This window comes from Polyodon spathula, chromosome 12, assembly GCF_017654505.1.
Source record: "Polyodon spathula isolate WHYD16114869_AA chromosome 12, ASM1765450v1, whole genome shotgun sequence".
Lineage (NCBI taxonomy): Eukaryota > Metazoa > Chordata > Actinopteri > Acipenseriformes > Polyodontidae > Polyodon > Polyodon spathula.
In genome coordinates, this window is record NC_054545.1 from 37,732,224 (window position 1) to 37,749,366 (window position 17,143).

Consider the following 17,143-nt stretch of genomic DNA (forward strand, 5'->3'; position numbering starts at 1 on the left):
AACAGAGTGAAGTTCTGTTAAAATGCATAGCTTTATCTTTTTAACTTGTCTTTTAAAATCTGGTATAATTTAAAATGGAACAGTCCAGCATCTTCTCAGGTGGAATTCCCATGTTCTCGGGTGCACAGTTTTGGTTTCTAGGATTTGTATATCCAACCCATTGTTATTATCATTAGAGTTCATTTTTCAACCAATATCTTAGTCCTATGCTTCCATAGTTTCAGATCAATATAAATACATGCAAGAAGAACATCCTTATTCATTGTAAGGCCACAATAGACAGACTGCTCTGCTGCCCACTACACACACAATGGGACCGGCTTGACTTGACCATACAGCCAGTGCTGAGGGAACAGAATGGGACCGGCTTGACTTGACCATACAGTCAGAGCTGAGGATGAGTGGAAGTTAAAAAGCCGTTCCTTCAAAGCCTCCTATATCTCTCTCCGTCATGCTCGACTCTTTGTTCTCTTTCTAGAACCCTATAAGCCATTATTAAGGGCAGATAGAGGACGGGCAGCTCTGGTCCGAGAGTGAGCTGTCGTTTCTGGATTAACTGACCCGCCTGAGTGATTTACTCCTGCTTCCATAGACCCTGATTACCACTAATCTTGAGAATCTTGATTGTTCTTTAGGTATAGCAGTTCGTTTAGTGCTAATCTGGGGCTGTGAAACCAGCCGTTAATGATTTATAAAACTGCCTTGTTGCAGGGGTCCCCCTGTCTACTCCCAGGTAACCCAATGCACATGCGCACAGCAATGCCATCTGGGTGAAAAAGGAACCAACTGCAGGAGGACCAGTGTTCTACCCCTCTGAGAATGTGTGATGCTGCAGCACATTGAAAAACACCTTGAGTGAGTAGAATGCTAGTGTGTAAGAATTTCCACCAGCTTCAACACAGGCTTGCCTGGTGTCCAGCACCTGGCCTATTGACTGATGCCAGGACCCTAAGACTGTTACATGAACTTCAACCCAGGACTGAACCTTCCACTTGCTCAGACCAGGAGCGGAGGGTCTGTACAGCTGGTGTTGTTTGATCCTTTCCCTTACTGGTAACTGTCTGCTGTGGCACAGGCGAAGGACCAGACCCATGGTAAGAAAACAAAAATCTCCCAGACCGACAGAGCTCCTGAGCTGAAACCCACAGAGGACTGTCCGTGCAGTTCAGCTCTGCAGGGTTGGTGCAGCCCATGGAATAGTGAACACACACAGCAGGTGGCGATGTTCTTTCACTAACAAAGTAAATCCAGGGCAGGTGTGCAGGGCTGTTTGTTTGTTATCTGCAGTGACAGATACAGAACAGACTACGTGGCTTTCAGCTTTCATTGTTCAGCAGGACCAAAGTTGGCTTAAACCTTGAAATCCAGACAGCGTGGTTCACAGCTGCTGCATTTTGTTATTGTTGAAAGCAAAGGGACCAGAGAGAATTTAAGCCACATGGCAGGTAGAGCAGACACACTGGCACTGTGATGAACTCAGTGCCAGGCCAGCTGAAGGAATGGGAACCTCTGGTATAGCAGAGGGGATGCACTCCAGACAGATAGCACGGCCGGCTCAGTGCTAACAGCTAGCTGATTCACAGGGTCTTCTAAGAGGGGGGCTTTGGAATGTCCTGGCTGTCTGTTTATCACAGAGGAGAGGCACAGGGGTAATGAACTCAGACCAGCGTTGCAGTGTGGTAGAAAAGCTGGGATCACAGCAGCCTCTGACTGGATGTTTGTTTCGTTTTGTTTTGGGTTTATTTTCGGGGTACCTCGCCGATTCAGAGTCATGGCAGCACCTACAGGATTGTCTGAAACGGTCACTTCGATCTACATGATGACATATCTGCATTTGAGAAAAGTCTGCAGATGAACTGCAGATTCCGAATGGTGCATTCCCGTGAAGTGGGGATGCTGGTGTTGGAGCTGCCTTCCTCAGTGACGGAGAGGGAGGGAGAGGAGGCTGCATGCAGTCTGAACACCTGGGCCCTCACCACTTGTGGGGGGCGTGGGCGGCGCCCCTCTTGCGGTTGTTGCTCTCCACACACTGGCCTCGCTGGGGCTCCTCCCCCCCTTCCTCCTGGCTCACCTTACAGTCTTTAATGTCCTCCATCTGAACCATGTCATCTTTCGAATCCTCTGTCTGTGCCACCTCCTCGTCCTCTGTTTGGACTCTGCTGTAACGGAACTCCCTGCCGGCTGGTCCACCAATCACAACTGTACCATGATGAAGGCTCTTGCTTTGTGCTGCACCATCACCACCAATGTGCTCTGTTTGGGCAGTGCCATTATTAGTGTCCTTGGTTGGGGCTGTGCCATTATTGGGGTCTTCTTTTTGAGCTGTGCCATTATGGATGCTGTCTGTTTGTGATGTGCCTTTGTCTGTGCTCTCTGCTTGGACTGTGCCATTCTTTAGCCCCTCCACATGGGATTTCCCATCATTGCCTCCCCCTGTCTCCATGCTGACTTCTGCGCCCATTGGCTCAGTCCCTCTCTGGAACGCACCATTTGTGTCATCAGTGGGCGTGTCTTTGAACATTTCTCGAAGGCTGCATTTCTCATGCAACTCTGTCTCTGATTGGCCGACTTTGTCGTCCTTCTGCAGGGTGTCACCCTCGGCTTGTTCTGATTGGCCGGTTTTCTCCAGATTGCCAGACTTTTTCCCAACGTGGGTCACCCTGAACCTGCGGGGCGGGGCGGGGATGGGGAAGAGACTCTGCTGTTAGCAACACTGGACACCAGATCTTATTAACCTAGTTTATAATATGTACAGTACAGACTATAATCTCTCATATATAGTTAAATGAGATACACAGTATAGCTAGTTTATTATGATGTCATTTCTGTCTTAGCAGTAACCCCCAGTGCTGTTACCTCCCCACTGAGAAGACGGTGGTCTCTCTCGGGCGTGTCTTGCCCCGGGGAGCCCTCGCTCGCCCCCGTGCTCTCTTGGCCCGGCTCTGGTTGCAGTGGTGGCAGGCCGTACGGTCACTGCCGGAGTGCACCGTGTGGTGATGGGGTGGCAAGCTGCCAGCGCTGTCCTGTCGAGGAAACCTGGGAGGAGAGAGAGAGAGAGAGAGAGACATAGAGACAGACAGAGACAGAGGTTTAGAGTTGGTCACACGGTTCACGGTGCAGGAAGTGCATTCTGTATCTGTGCCTGCGCAGACAATGCCCTCCTCTCTTCATCTCATCTTCATGGAGTGAGTAGAGAGCAAAGTGGCATGGGAAAATCTACTGAATCCCTGCCATGGCAACACTGAATCCTAATCCCAGTTGCTTCCCCCAGGGTGATTCCCTGTCTCTGTGACAGAGCCGGTGAGAGAAGAGCTGGAGAGACTGGAGGAAGGGAGGAGGGCTCGCTGCAGGTCTAGCTCTGGGAATGCAGGAGACAGAGGGTGCTAAATGAAGTCACAGGAAAAATTCTTTGTAAAGTTTGAATTAATTTATTGTTTTCTTAAATTTGGTAATTTGTAGATAATCCCTTAATCCTCCTGGAAGCTTGCCAGAATGTTGTCATGCTCCAGCAGCTTGCTCACGGATGCACAGGAAGCGTGCTCCACGGTTACATCGTCTGTGTTTCTGAGGACACTTCAACACAACCTAATGCAGCAGCCTTACAATCAAATTGATCTATTGATAAACAGCTTTGCTCCAGCACACCCGGGCAGCTATGAACTTGACTGAAGATTTCAATCAGTCACTTTAATGAATGACAGCACACCGATACCTGTCTGCAGCTTGAGGTCAGGCTGGGGCTCTAATCCGGGGATCAGCAGCCATGGTTAAGGATCACTGCAGCCCCTCCCCTCCCCTCCCCTCTCTGCTGAACACACTGGTCTGCAGCCCCACCCCTCCCCTCCCCTCCCTGCTGAACACACTTGTCTGCAGCTCCTCCCCTCCCTGCTGAACACACTTGTCTGCAGCTCCTCCCCTCCCTGTTGAACACACTGATATGTTGAAAGACAGATGGACAGACACACATAAGTAAAGTTACAGTCCTCACCGCGGGTCCGTCCGCTCCACTGGCTCCTGGTTCACCAGCATCTCCTTCAGGGCTTCTGCATTCGCTGGAGAGAGAAACGCAACAGGACTAATGCTGCATTTCAACACCCTGCTTTGCAGTTCCATGAGGCTGGAATGGTGTGATGAAGGCTGGTCTCCTACCTTCATTCTCAATGATGCACTTCACTATCTGCTCCACTGTGTCCTGGTCCTCTGCCTGATCATCTGGAACACAATCTGGAATCAGGACATAGGAAGACAGCCCTATAGCATTACTGTGTATCAGTGAATCAGGACACAGGAAGAGCCCTATAGCATTACTGTGTATCAGTGAATCAGGACATGAAGAGCTCTATAGCATTACTTGTATCAGTGAATCAGAATTCTCTCTTTTCATGATATAGTACAGTGATACATCACTGCTCATTGTAGTATTTCGAATTGTTCTTTCTTGTTTGAATGTCCTGTACCCACCCCCAGTGTCCTCTCGGGTCAGCTTGCCCTCGCTCTCCTCCTCCTCAGGCTCCCCTGTCCGGCAGCGGTACCCCTTCTTCTTCAGGACATGGCAGATGAGGAAGCCCAGCAAGCCGGTGAGGAAGAAGAACAGGACCAGGAGGAAGATCATGTAGGAGGGGGTGTGGTCCGGGGCCTCCCCCTGTGGAGTGCTCTCCTCGTCCGCCATCCCTCTCTCCAGAGACCTGCAGCCCTGGAACAGAGAACATCAATACAGGGACTAGGGAAGAGCAGGGGCAGGGAGCATTAATACAGGGAAGAGCTAGAGCAGGGAGCATCAATACAGGGACTAGGGAAGAGCTGGGGCAGGGAGCATCAATACAGGGAAGAGCTAGAGCAGGGAGCATCAATACAGGGAATAGGGAAGAGCTGGGGCAGGGAGCATCAATATAGGGAAGAGCTGGGGCATGGAGCAGAGCATCAACACAGGGAATAGGGAAGAGCTGGGGCAGGGAGCAGGGAGCATCAATACAGGGAATAGGGAAGAGCTGGGGCAGGGAGCATCAATACAGGGAATAGGGAAGAGCTGGGGCATGGAGCATCAATATAGGGAATAGGGAAGAACTGGGGCAGGGAGCAGGGAATAGGGAAGAGCTGACCCTGCTGCTCCATCTACCACCTCTCCAGTAACACTGTCGGGGAACTGTTCTGATAACTGCACTGAATCAGCAGAGAACCCACAATCCCGCCAACGTTCTGAAGCTGAGGGAACACGAGGACACTTGGAACTTGGTTTCAAGAGACTAGGTTTCAGGCCACTACCTGGCCAACCAGGGGAGACTTAGGGTTTAATACAGCAAAGTTGCCTCAAACTAGGCCTCCCAGTGGTCTCCTAGACCCAGGTTTCAAGCCACTGTTCCAGTAAGAGTGTCTCCGTGTTCCCCCTTCAGCTTTAGAGATCATCTGGAAGTCGTTGCTGTGCTGACAGCAGCTCCCTAGTGAAGTTCACAGGATGTTTCCCCAGACCGCCTCCTTGGAAACCCTGTGAGAATATTATCATGTAAACAAACAGAGTGAATCTGCCACTGCCCTCCAGCCGATCCCATCACTCCACCACTCCAAGGCTCACACTGCATGCATTGTATGTGTAGAAGTGTTCTGCTGCTACCTCCAGTCAAGTGGAGAGTGTTCACTCACTCTTAGCTGGGTCCATCATGCAAAGAAGTGCAGGAGGAAGCACACTCTCAATGAGAGGTATTACGAGTCAATAAATACACATACAAAACAGATCAAAATATATTATTATAGAAAGGTATACAGAAATAACAATAACCAGGGCTTTACTAAAGCTTTCACACATGCTGTGGATCATCCCCTCAGACACAACAGCGCTGTGGATCCTCTCCTCACAGCAGTGCTGTGGATCATCCCCTCAGAAACAGTAGCGCTGTGGATCATCCCCTCACAGCAGTACTGTGGATCATCCCCTCAGAAACAGCAGTGCTGTGGATCATCCCCTCAGAAACAGCAGCGCTGTGGATCATCCCCTCACAGCAGTGCTGTGGATCATCCCCTCACAGCAGTGCTGGGGATCATCCCCTCACAGCAGTGCTGGGGATCATCCCCTCAGACACAGCAGTGCTGGGGATCATCCCCTCACAGCAGTGCTGTGGATCATCCCCTCACAGCAGTGCTGTGGATCATCCCCTCAGACACAGCAGTGCTGTGGATCATCCCCTCACAGCACTGTTGGGGATCATTCCCTCACTGCAGTGCTGTGGATCATCCCCTCAGACACAGCAGTGCTGTGGATTTTCCCCTCAGACACAGTAGTGCTGTGGTTCATCCCCTCACTGCAGTGCTGTGGTTCATCCCCTCAGACACAGCAGTGCTGTGGATCATCCCCTCAGACACAGTAGTGCTGTGGTTCATCCCCTCACAGCAGTGCTGTGGTTCATCCCCTCACAGCAGTGCTGTGGATCATCCCCTCAGACACAGCAGTGCTGTGGATCATCCCCTCACAGCAGTGCTGTGGATCATCCCCTCACAGCAGTGCTGTGGATCATCCCCTCAGACACAGCAGTGCTGTGGATCATCCCCTCACAGCACTGTTGGGGATCATTCCCTCACTGCAGTGCTGTGGATCATCCCCTCAGACACAGCAGTGCTGTGGATCATCCCCTCAGACACAGTAGTGCTGTGGTTCATCCCCTCACTGCAGTGCTGTGGTTCATCCCCTCAGACACAGCAGTGCTGTGGATCATCCCCTCAGACACAGTAGTGCTGTGGTTCATCCCCTCACTGCAGTGCTGTGGTTCATCCCCTCACTGCAGTGCTGTGGATCATCCCCTCAGACACAGTAGTGCTGTGGTTCGTCCCCTCACTGCAGTGCTGTGGCTGGGTGCTGCCTGGTAATAACAAGGGATTTGGCCTGAATGGGAGTAGCAATGTCCAGTCCAGTGCACTCACTCATAGAAACATCTAAAGCATGCAATGTATTCAAACCCACTCTGCTGTGCAGCTCCTCTCAAATTATTCGGGGGGGGGTGTAAAGCATTGGGAGGTATTGTAAAGCACAGAGAGGTCTGGTAAAGCATTGATAAACACTGTAAAGCACAGAGAGGTCTGGTAAAGCACTATTCACCCTTGTGTAGGCTCTCCCTATCAGCTCTGTGCAGCTGTGCAAAAACACAGGGTCCCTGTAAGTGACACAGACTCTTCACCCTTGTGTAGGCTCTCCCTATCAGAACCACACAGCCCAGCTCTGTGCAGCCGTGCAGGAAACACCCTCAGGTGGTCATGGCAAGGTCTGTCCTCTATTGTGAGATCTAAAAGCAGGACTGCAGTGTGTAAGAGATCAATATGTACAGCACACTAAACTGTACATTTCATATGCTTGTCATTTTAGTTTACTGGTTTCCCTGGCAGTCTGTCTCTTCTTCACATTATTATTATTATTATTATTATTGATTATTATTATTATTATTATTATTAGTTATATTATTATTATTATTTATTATTATTATTATATTATTATTATTATTATTATTTATTATTATTACTGCAGTAGCTGTAGTATAGTTAAATAGTATATGTGTCACATATAGCAACATATTTAATATATTTATTATTTAATACCGTGTTTGCTGACTTACGGTATAATACCATAACCCTTAGAAAAGGTTAAAGATTTAACAAAATTGCCATTGGAGATTAAAATGCAGTCTTCGTTTCCAGAGCTATAACCTCCCACTCATGCAAGCAGTTGCAAGAGCGATCTGGGAATAGGCAGTGGGGTGGGGAATTTTATTTATTACGTTTTATTCACCTGAACAAAATAACAAAAAAAAAAAAAAAAAAAATGTAAAAAAATAAAAAACATGAGGCGATGTAAACAAATGAGGTAATCATTAAAGTATGTTGCTGATAAATAAGGGCGCACAAACCGGGATGTAAAGACGCACTGATACATTCAATTAGTGTAAAGCACAAAGTGACTTGTGTAATACAGTCCCGTCACCTCTAATCCTCTCCTCTATCTCACCCCTGCGTCCTGTCTCTATGTGAATGTGCTTATCACCATATCACATTCCCCTCGTGCCGTCTTCCAGCGTTGTTCGACAATGATGGGTACTGCTTTAGTTGACAATTATTAACATTAATAACGTTTCACGTTAACAATCACCATGGCGCTTCTCGTCGATAACTTGGAGTCGCTGAGATAAAACACACCTGGGAAAGGAAAGACGAAGACCCCCCTCCCTGCCCCAGCGTGAGTCCATGCTGTCTTCCCCACTGCATACACCCTCCATCTTTCCAGCCTCCCATCCATAACGATCTGTTACCAGCAGCGTCGTGACACACCTGTCCTTCGGGTTCTCGTTGCGGACACCGTGTCACACTAGTATTACGCGCAGCTTCCACGATAAGGTGTTTGGAAGATACGCACTAAATAAATAAATAAATACCCCCCCCCCCCCCCCCCCCCAGAAATCTATAAAACCATTTAAATGTGAACATGCATTGTATTTCTATTTGAAACAGATATATAAATATATCAGTGTGAATGTAATATCAGACCGTCCTCCTTAGTAAAGCAAATTTTCCAGCGAAATCAACAGCCGGTTTTTCTTTTCTGTCAGTTATGTATATGTTTGCAGTACGTCTTTGAAAATAAGCGCATTCCGTTATAAATTCGCAGATTATCTCTAGCTGTACGTGTTTTCAGATACATGCTCGGCAGCACCATCACACACAATGTATCTATCTGCCCTGTTCTTCTTCCCAATACACCAGACAAGAAATTATAATACCGCCCACTCCACTCGCCATAAAGCACATTCCAATGATTGTCTCCCTGCGCCGAGCCCCCCACTCAAACGCTTCTCGGTTAAAGATCAGATAGAGAGAGGACTTACTCTTCAGTGGGGTTTTAGCAGTGTCCGCCTCGCCCTCGACTCGGGATCATTGAGCGGCTGCGGCTACTGCGCGACGTCTTCGGAAATGCTGGTAAACACTGATAGCAAGGACTGTATAAAGGAAAGAGAGGGGAGGGAGGGAGAGAGAGGGGTATTATGGAGGGAAATTTCACTTTTGCCCCTCCCCCCGAAACGGCCACTGGGATATACATCTGCGGAAAGTACAGGTTAGTCCTCTACTATATGACATTTGTCGTAGTGTGATTTCGCTATGCAAATTATATATATAGTTATATATATATATATATATAATATATATATATATATATAGATATAATATATATAAGATATATATTTACCTGGTCTGATTTTTGTCTGAGTCAACAAGACGTCCTTATGAGAAGTGAAAGAGACACGTTCACTCTATGAAGGAGGTACACGTTTCAATGGAGCATAGGCTGTATTAAAGCTGGAATGAATCTGATATCTGCAGGAAACAGGGATGAGCTAGAAAGCAATCAATCGACACAATTACTGTCCCTTATTAACAAGAATTATTAAAGATATTTAAAAAAGAGTGAACCCAAATGTAACAGAACTGCATTCTTCATCAAAGCTGCACATTTTCAGTTCCTAGTTGTGGTCAAATAGTCCTGCATCTAAACCTGTTTTTATATCGTACCTCGGTATCATCTGAAAAAGGTGGACACAGCCGCCTGATTCTCAATGAAGCAGTGGAAGGTTCACTCACAGCTCTAGTGTTGGTTTCTGTCTATTCCGGTGTCAAGCAAATATATAACACCTTTACCACACTATATCACAAACCAGAGCTATAAAACTTTATTAAAAATATTTTAACAGGCTACATAAAAAAAGACATTCCTGTAAAAACAAAAAGACAAATGTAAATATTGTTTGTTTTAGAAGATAATATTTAATCGAATAGTTTTTCTTTTTTTACTAATCATTTAAAAAAAAAAAAAGGCAACTGCATAGACATAGACAGTTTTCACCGCTAGCCTCCTGGAAAACCTGTCAGCCACAGCAAGGAACACGTTTTGCAGAGAGCTTTCTGTAGCTTCATTAACTGCTTGTTTGCAACAGAGCGCCAGGTTCCTCCTAATGCCATTAGAATGAAAGTAATACACCAAGGGGTCGAGGAAGCTGTTCAGACTGACGAGGCAGACAGCGATGCGGTGGCTAACGCAGATACCGAGGAAAGCTCCTTGAATTGATTTTATAAGGACGACAGTTTTTTTTCTTTTTTATACTGGTGCCTGTAAATGTTTATCAATGAGTTGACCATGTTTCACTGCTTGTCGTTTTCTCTGTTCAGTGCCCAGATCAGGAATGCCTGGAATGAGAAGAAGTCGGTTGCTCAGAACCTGGCAGAAATGGGCCTGGCGTTTGACCCGAATAAGGCGCTCCACGTTACTCTTCTACGGAGTCCAGCTACAGCTCCTCTAACGAGGTCTCCGTACACAGTACTTTGGGCAACCGAACCAATGCCCACCGCAACGTGTTGGATTACAAACTGGCTCTTCCGGCCGATGTCAGTACAGTAGTCCTTATTTCACACGCATTTCGTCCACTTATATCTGCTCAATCCGACTCTTCATTATAGAGTAGTGTAAACATATTATTGCGTTTGATCCACTCCTGCTTTTACTATGAGTTTAATAAGACACACCTGAAGTTGTTACCTACACACTGTTGCTAATCAACCTCGTATTGAATCCTAGAATGGGTAAATCTGCTATGCAATAGGAGTCTGGTCTCCACCCCAGTACAGTAATGCCTCATTTAGACTATGTATTGTGGAGCTACAGGAAGCACGGGTTATGCTGTGGCTGTGATCCATTGTGTCTTTTGTTTGCAGGCGGCAGCAATGGAGATCAATACCGCGGAGGCGATGGAGGAGCACTAGTGAAGAAACCTTATGTTGTGAATGGTAAGAACAAGGAATTGCATTATTAAACCAAGTGTATTTTAAGTCTACAGTGCGTTGTGCATGGTGTGTGAAGCCTATAGTGTGTTGTGCTCAGTTTGTGAAATCTATAGTGTGTTGTGCTCGGTGTGTGAAGTCTATAGTGTGTTGTGCATGGTGTGTGAAGTCTATAGTGTGTTGTGCATGGTGTGTGAAGTCTATAGTGTGTTGTGCTCGGTGTGTGAAGTCTATAGTGTGTTGTGCTCGGTGTGTGAAGTCTATAGTGTGTTGTGCTCGGTGTGTGAAGTCTATAGTGTGTTGTGCTCGGTGTGTGAAGTCTATAGTGTGTTGTGCTCGGTGTGTGAAGTCTATAGTGTGTTGTGCTCGGTGTGTGAAGTCTATAGTGTGTTGTGCTCGGTGTGTGAAGTCTATAGTGTGTTGTGCTCGGTGTGTGAAGTCTATAGTGTGTTGTGCTCGGTGTGTGAAGTCTATAGTGTGTTGTGCTCGGTGTGTGAAGTCTATAGTGTGTTGTGCATGGTGTGTGAAGTCTATAGTGTGTTGTGCTCGGTGTTTGAAGTCTATAGTGTGTTGTGCTCAGTGTGTGAAGTCTATAGTGTGTTGTGCTCAGTGTGTGAAGTCTATAGTGTGTTGTGCTCAGTGTGTGAAGTCTATAGTGTGTTGTGCTCAGTGTGTGAAGTCTATAGTGTGTTGTGCTCGGTGTGTGAAGTCTATAGTGTGTTGTGCTCGGTGTGTGAAGTCTATAGTGTGTTGTGCATGGTGTGTGAAGTCTATAGTGTGTTGTGCTCGGTGTGTGAAGTCTATAGTGTGTTGTGCTCGGTGTGTGAAGTCTATAGTGTGTTGTGCTCGGTGTGTGAAGTCTATAGTGTGTTGTGCATGGTGTGTGAAGTCTATAGTGTGTTGTGCTCGGTGTGTGAAGTCTATAGTGTGTTGTGCTCGGTGTGTGAAGTCTATAGTGTGTTGTGCTCGGTGTGTGAAGTCTATAGTGTGTTGTGCTCGGTGTGTGAAGTCTATAGTGTGTTGTGCTCGGTGTGTGAAGTCTATAGTGTGTTGTGCTCGGTGTGTGAAGTCTATAGTGTGTTGTGCTTGGTGTTTGAAGTCTATAGTGTGTTGTGCTCCGTGTGTGAAGTCTATAGTGTGTTGTGCTTGGTGTGTGAAGTCTATAGTGTGTTGTGCATGGTGTGTGAAGTCTATAGTGTGTTGTGCTCGGTGTGTGAAGTCTATAGTGTGTTGTGCATGGTGTGTGAAGTCTATAGTGTGTTGTGCTCGGTGTGTGAAGTCTATAGTGTGTTGTGCTCGGTGTGTGAAGTCTATAGTGTGTTGTGCTCAGTGTGTGAAGTCTATAGTGTGTTGTGCTCAGTGTGTGAAGTCTATAGTGTGTTGTGCTCGGTGTGTGAAGTCTATAGTGTGTTGTGCATGGTGTGTGAAGTCTATAGTGTGTTGTGCTCGGTGTGTGAAGTCTATAGTGTGTTGTGCTCGGTGTGTGAAGTCTATAGTGTGTTGTGCTCGGTGTGTGAAGTCTATAGTGTGTTGTGCTCGGTGTGTGAAGTCTATAGTGTGTTGTGCATGGTGTGTGAAGTCTATAGTGTGTTGTTCACGGTGTCTGCAATGTTTAGTACTGCTCTTCAATACACACAGCCTCTTATGAAGCGTTCATGCCCTTTCCTAATGGTTCTTTCTGTTCCACAGCCCTTGTCATGGAGGCCAGTCTCCCAAAGAAGAAGCCAAAATCGAAATCCAGAGACATGATTGAGTGTACAAGGTATGAGGGTGATCATCCTGTTAGCACACTCATTTCAAATGGTCATTTAGTGCTGGACTGTTTTTAAGAGACAAAAAATAAATGAGATCAGGAGCTGTATTCATACCAACTATAAAACACACTTATTCTTCATTCACGAAACATTTGGAGAATTACAATGAGCTATACTTTGCTTGCAGTCTTGGATCACAATACAAATGTTACCTCTGTTATGGTACGAATATCATGTAAAGAAAGTATCACGATTCATCGATACACAGTGAATTGTTATGCCCCTAGTAAGTAAACTGCACAGTGCTGTAGCTGTAGTTTTTTTTAATGTGTTATGATATTTTTTTTTTATTGTAGAACTACCAAAGAAACCTCAATGACAAACATTTTGACAAGAAGTTTTTCTCAGTGTCTTCAATCAGTTTTATTGCACCCTGATGTGCTAATGCATCCTCTCTCTCTCTCTCTCTGTGATTTGAAGGAAATGGCAAAGAATGAGAAGAATTACTACCAAGACAGACCCAGAGGAAAGTGGAGCTGTACAGACGCTACCACCCCCAGGAGTACGAGGCATTCATGCAGTCCCTGAAACAAAAGAAAATGGACCTGTCCTGGTCTCCACTGCCCGGGGCTGTGGCGCTGGCCTGGTCTCCACTGCCCGGGGCTGTGGCGCTGGCCTGGTCTCCACTGCCCGGGGCTGTGGCTATTCTCCCTGCAGTGTTGCACAAAGTGCTTCTCTGCTGTGTTCAGAAGGTCATCTTAGAGGGGTTCCCTTTGGATACTCACCGTGGAACTCAACCAAGAAGCAAAAGCTCCACCAACCCCCCAAATAAATGTGCTGTTTCTGCTAACAGACCACAGCAGCACAGGACTCCTTTGATTAAACAAGCCTTGTCCATTCTAGATGGTGCTTCCTGTCAGTATTGATCCTGCAAGGTTACATAGCTTCAACACCCAGTAATAAACACACACTGCGTTCAATAATTCATTTTAATTTCTGTTAGTCATACAGCAATGTATGCTTTTTTTTTTAAAGTAGTACATCACCAAGTTTGAGGTAGAAGCGGTTTCATATTTTGACACTTAAACAGAATAATGGCAATAAAAACAATTTGAACAAAGCAGTGGAACATGGTAATGTAGGATAGAGTTCTTAAAATCATTAAATAACACAGTTTGAAAAGTGCATTCTGATTGAAATACAGTGATTCACGTAAAAATGCCCTCTACACAATTTAAACAAATACTCAAATAAAAAAATAAAAAATACAGAGCATTAGTGTTAACAAAAGCGCAGCCTATATCCTGGACTGGAATTGGTTACAGGTTGAACTCTGCCTGGTGTGCTGTTGAACAGACCGTGGCTTGGATTCAACCAGAAAGACTTTGGCACGTTTGTTGGTCGTTACAAAGTACAGCAACGGCCCTGGCTGCAACTGTTATGAAGCCCCAAATTGTTAGTACAGTGTTAAGACAACATGTACCAAGATAAAAAACAAGATTTTAGACATTCAGTCTTTGTTAGTAATAAGGAGTGTATACAGTATACATAGCAGACAAAAACAACCAACACATGAATTAGCTACCAACGCGGAAAACTTCTGACAGGTACTGGGGAAAAAGGGATGTTCTGTGGAATAACTGAGACAGACCGATACAATGTATTCAGTGATTAAAGTTGAAAAGTAAAATAACTTGAGAGTGCGACGAGAGGAATATAGATGATTTTTTCTTTGTGTAGAACGTCATTTGGTGTGTATCTAGTTCTCAGTAATGATATGCAGTTCACTGTCCCAGTCCCTCTGTTAATTCAGAGTAATATCTTACATTTTGCAGATCTTTTCTGATGGTAGATTTCTGCTCAGTTGAAGTTTCTAGTTGTGTTTAATCAGGTAGCCCATGTGTCTTACAAAGACATGATAATGTAATGCCGATCGATTTCCCAGAATTGTACTTTAAAGACTGTGTTGCAAGAAGATATTAGGGCAGCTGAATAGCATATTAATGGGGATCTAGCAATAGGCACGAGTTTGAATAACACATTAAAAACACATTTCACACATTCACCATGGGGTCCCTGCGAGTGTCTAAAACAACTGTTTAAACACAGTGTCTAAAACGAATTACATACTCACTTTGAAATGTGCAAAACAAAACAACAAAAAAAACTTGCAGTCCTTAATTAACATTTTGAATGTGTTTCTTCATCTTAAACACAGGCTGCTTCGTGCAAGTGTGGCTGTTCTGAAACAGTTTCCTTTGCTAGGAGGGGCTCAGCTCAAGTCTCCCTGGGGCACTCTAGCCCCCACTGCTAGATCTACAAAGCATTGCACATACAAGCTGTGCTCTGAAGTTTAAAATAAATATCTGAGGGGAAAAAAAGTGAAATTATTTAAAAATGTAATTTTCTTAACTCCAACATGCACGAATCGGGGCGTTGAAAGTCCAGTTTAAAAACAGCCAGTGACTTGATGCTTCAAGTTATGTATCGAACTATTCAGAGAACAACTCCGAAAACTCATTCTCCCCCTGCCCCCTGACCTCAGCGCAGGGAGACCAGCTGCAGCAGCAGCTCCTGTGGCTCCCTCAGTCTACGAGGAAGCTCCACACCGTCCCAGTCCAGCTGCACAGCCAGCAGGAAGCACTTCCTCTCGTCCCTCACAGCGCCCAGGGACACAGAGGGCTGCACGTCTATCTTGGGGAGGGATAATCAGTAACAGGATCCACAACTGCGATTAAAAAGAGTTTGCACCAAATACTGTTTTCAATGAGTGACTGTTTTTTGTATCAGATGGGAATGTCACATTACAATGAGCTGTACTGTTTAAGCATGCTGATTTCACCATATATTATATAAACACACAGGAATCAGTCTCAAGGTCAGAGTGGCCTGTGAACCCACTAGAGGGCACCTGTCTGAGTGGATGTCCGTTTCTATTGCACTGCACACTATATAGTGTTCTAGATTTATTACATTCAATATCTTTATTTCCTCAAACTCAGTTATGTTGTTAAAGCTATTTTAAATAACTCTTTTTTTTAAGTAATATATTTTTTATAGAAGTCATCACGCTTGAAGAGAATAAAGCATCACCACGGTGCAGTTCTGCCTTGGCCAGGGGAGGCGCTCTATCAGCGGAGTCCACCACGTAGACCAGGACATGCGCGCGCTGCAGGTAATGCGTCCAGTAGGTGCGCAGGTTCACACTGCCGCCAACTGCCAAACAAGCAAGCACACATATTGCATGAACCCTGCACACAGGAATCAGCACTCTCTCACACACACTGCATGAACCCTGTGCACAGGAATCACAATCACGCACACTGCATGAACCCTGCACACAGGAATCAGCACTCACACACACTTCATGAACCCTGCACACAGGAATCAGCACTCACACACACTGCATGAACCCTGCACACAGGAATCAGCACTCACACACACTGCATAAACCCTGCACACAGGAATCAGCACTCTCTCACACACACTGCATGAACCCTGCACACAGGAATCAGCACTCACACACACTGCATGAACCCTGCACACAGGAATCAGCACTCACACACACACAATGCATGAACCCTACACACAGGAATCAGCACTCTCTCACACACACTGCATGAACCCTGCACACAGGAATCAGTACTCACACACACTTCATGAACCCTGCACACTGGAACCCTGCACACAGGAATCAGCACTCACACACACTGCATAAACCCTGCACACAGGAATCAGCACTCACACACACTGCATGAACCCTGCACACAGGAATCAGCACTCACACACACTGCATAAACCCTGCACACTGGAATCAGCACTCACACACACTGCATAAACCCTGCACACAGGAATCAGCACTCACACACACTGCATAAACCCTGCACACTGGAATCAGCACTCACACACACACAATGCATGAACCCTACACACAGGAATCAGCACTCTCTCACTCACACTGCATGAACCCTGTACACAGGAATCAGCACTCACACACACTGCACGAACCCTGCACACAGGAATCAGCACTCACACACACTGCATGAACCCTGCACACAGGAATCAGCACTCACACACACTGCATAAACCCTGCACACTGGAATCAGCACTCAGCACTTATTTCTATCCCAGTTTCACCGTTCAATAATTGACTTAATTTGATTATTTCACGGTCAGGCCGTGTAATGTTAACAGTTGTAAAAGTCCTTTATTTTCCGGTAATACGCCCTTCACTAATTCACATATGCTATGCCTTTTAGATCGTGAAATAAAGGTAATTTTTAATAAGCAGGAAAGCGTAATTCATACCTTTAAAAAAACTCCCCTATCAAACGATCTGTTAACAAACGCAGATGGAATGAATGGGTGTTATTTATTTTCAGATCTCTGCATGTCTTGGGTTCCTTCGCATGATACCTTTTTTGACACGGTCAGTTAGAACCCCTGTTGCATGAACGAATACGGACATGTTGTATCTATTCCAAAGCGAGTTCGGGTCAAAAGGTCCACAGTTTAATGACGTATATGCTAGTATATCAGTTCCAGCCTCGGCTGATGGAAAAGTAGCCACTGCCTCAGCCAACAAC

General features: G+C 45.9%; 1 protein-coding gene and 1 pseudogene across 2 annotated transcripts; one reads left to right on the plus strand and one right to left on the minus strand.

Annotated features, from left to right (window-relative positions):
- Positions 1-21: 21 nt before the first annotated feature.
- Positions 22-8,982, minus strand: LOC121324097 (RELT-like protein 1). 2 transcript variants are annotated; one of them, XM_041265564.1, is made up of 6 exons: positions 8,859-8,982; positions 4,462-4,693; positions 4,150-4,212; positions 3,989-4,052; positions 2,857-3,036; positions 22-2,666 (listed from the first exon to the last, which is right to left on the minus strand). In XM_041265564.1, the coding sequence occupies exons 2-6, from the start codon at positions 4,667-4,669 to the stop codon at positions 1,973-1,975; spliced, it is 1,209 nt and encodes a 402-aa protein (XP_041121498.1). In that variant the 5' UTR covers positions 4,670-4,693; positions 8,859-8,982; the 3' UTR covers positions 22-1,972. The 2 variants fall into 2 exon arrangements, with proteins under 2 accessions (XP_041121498.1, XP_041121497.1); XM_041265563.1 differs by having other exon boundaries at positions 4,150-4,224.
- Positions 8,983-9,014: 32 nt separating this feature from the next.
- Positions 9,015-15,639, plus strand: LOC121324888 (annotated as a pseudogene).
- Positions 15,640-17,143: the final 1,504 nt, after the last annotated feature.

Bases quoted from the DNA above. Each gene is read 5' to 3' on its own strand.
- LOC121324097 (XM_041265563.1), bottom strand. From the start codon at position 4,669: ATGGCGGACGAGGAGAGCACTCCACAGGGGGAGGCCCCGGACCACACC. The intron at 4,053-4,149 runs GTAGGAGACCAG...TTCTCTCTCCAG, and splicing joins GTGCATCATTGAGAATGAAG to CGAATGCAGAAGCCCTGAAG. The intron at 3,037-3,988 runs GTGAGGACTGTA...CTCTCCTCCCAG, and splicing joins GTGGAGCGGACGGACCCGCG to GTTTCCTCGACAGGACAGCG.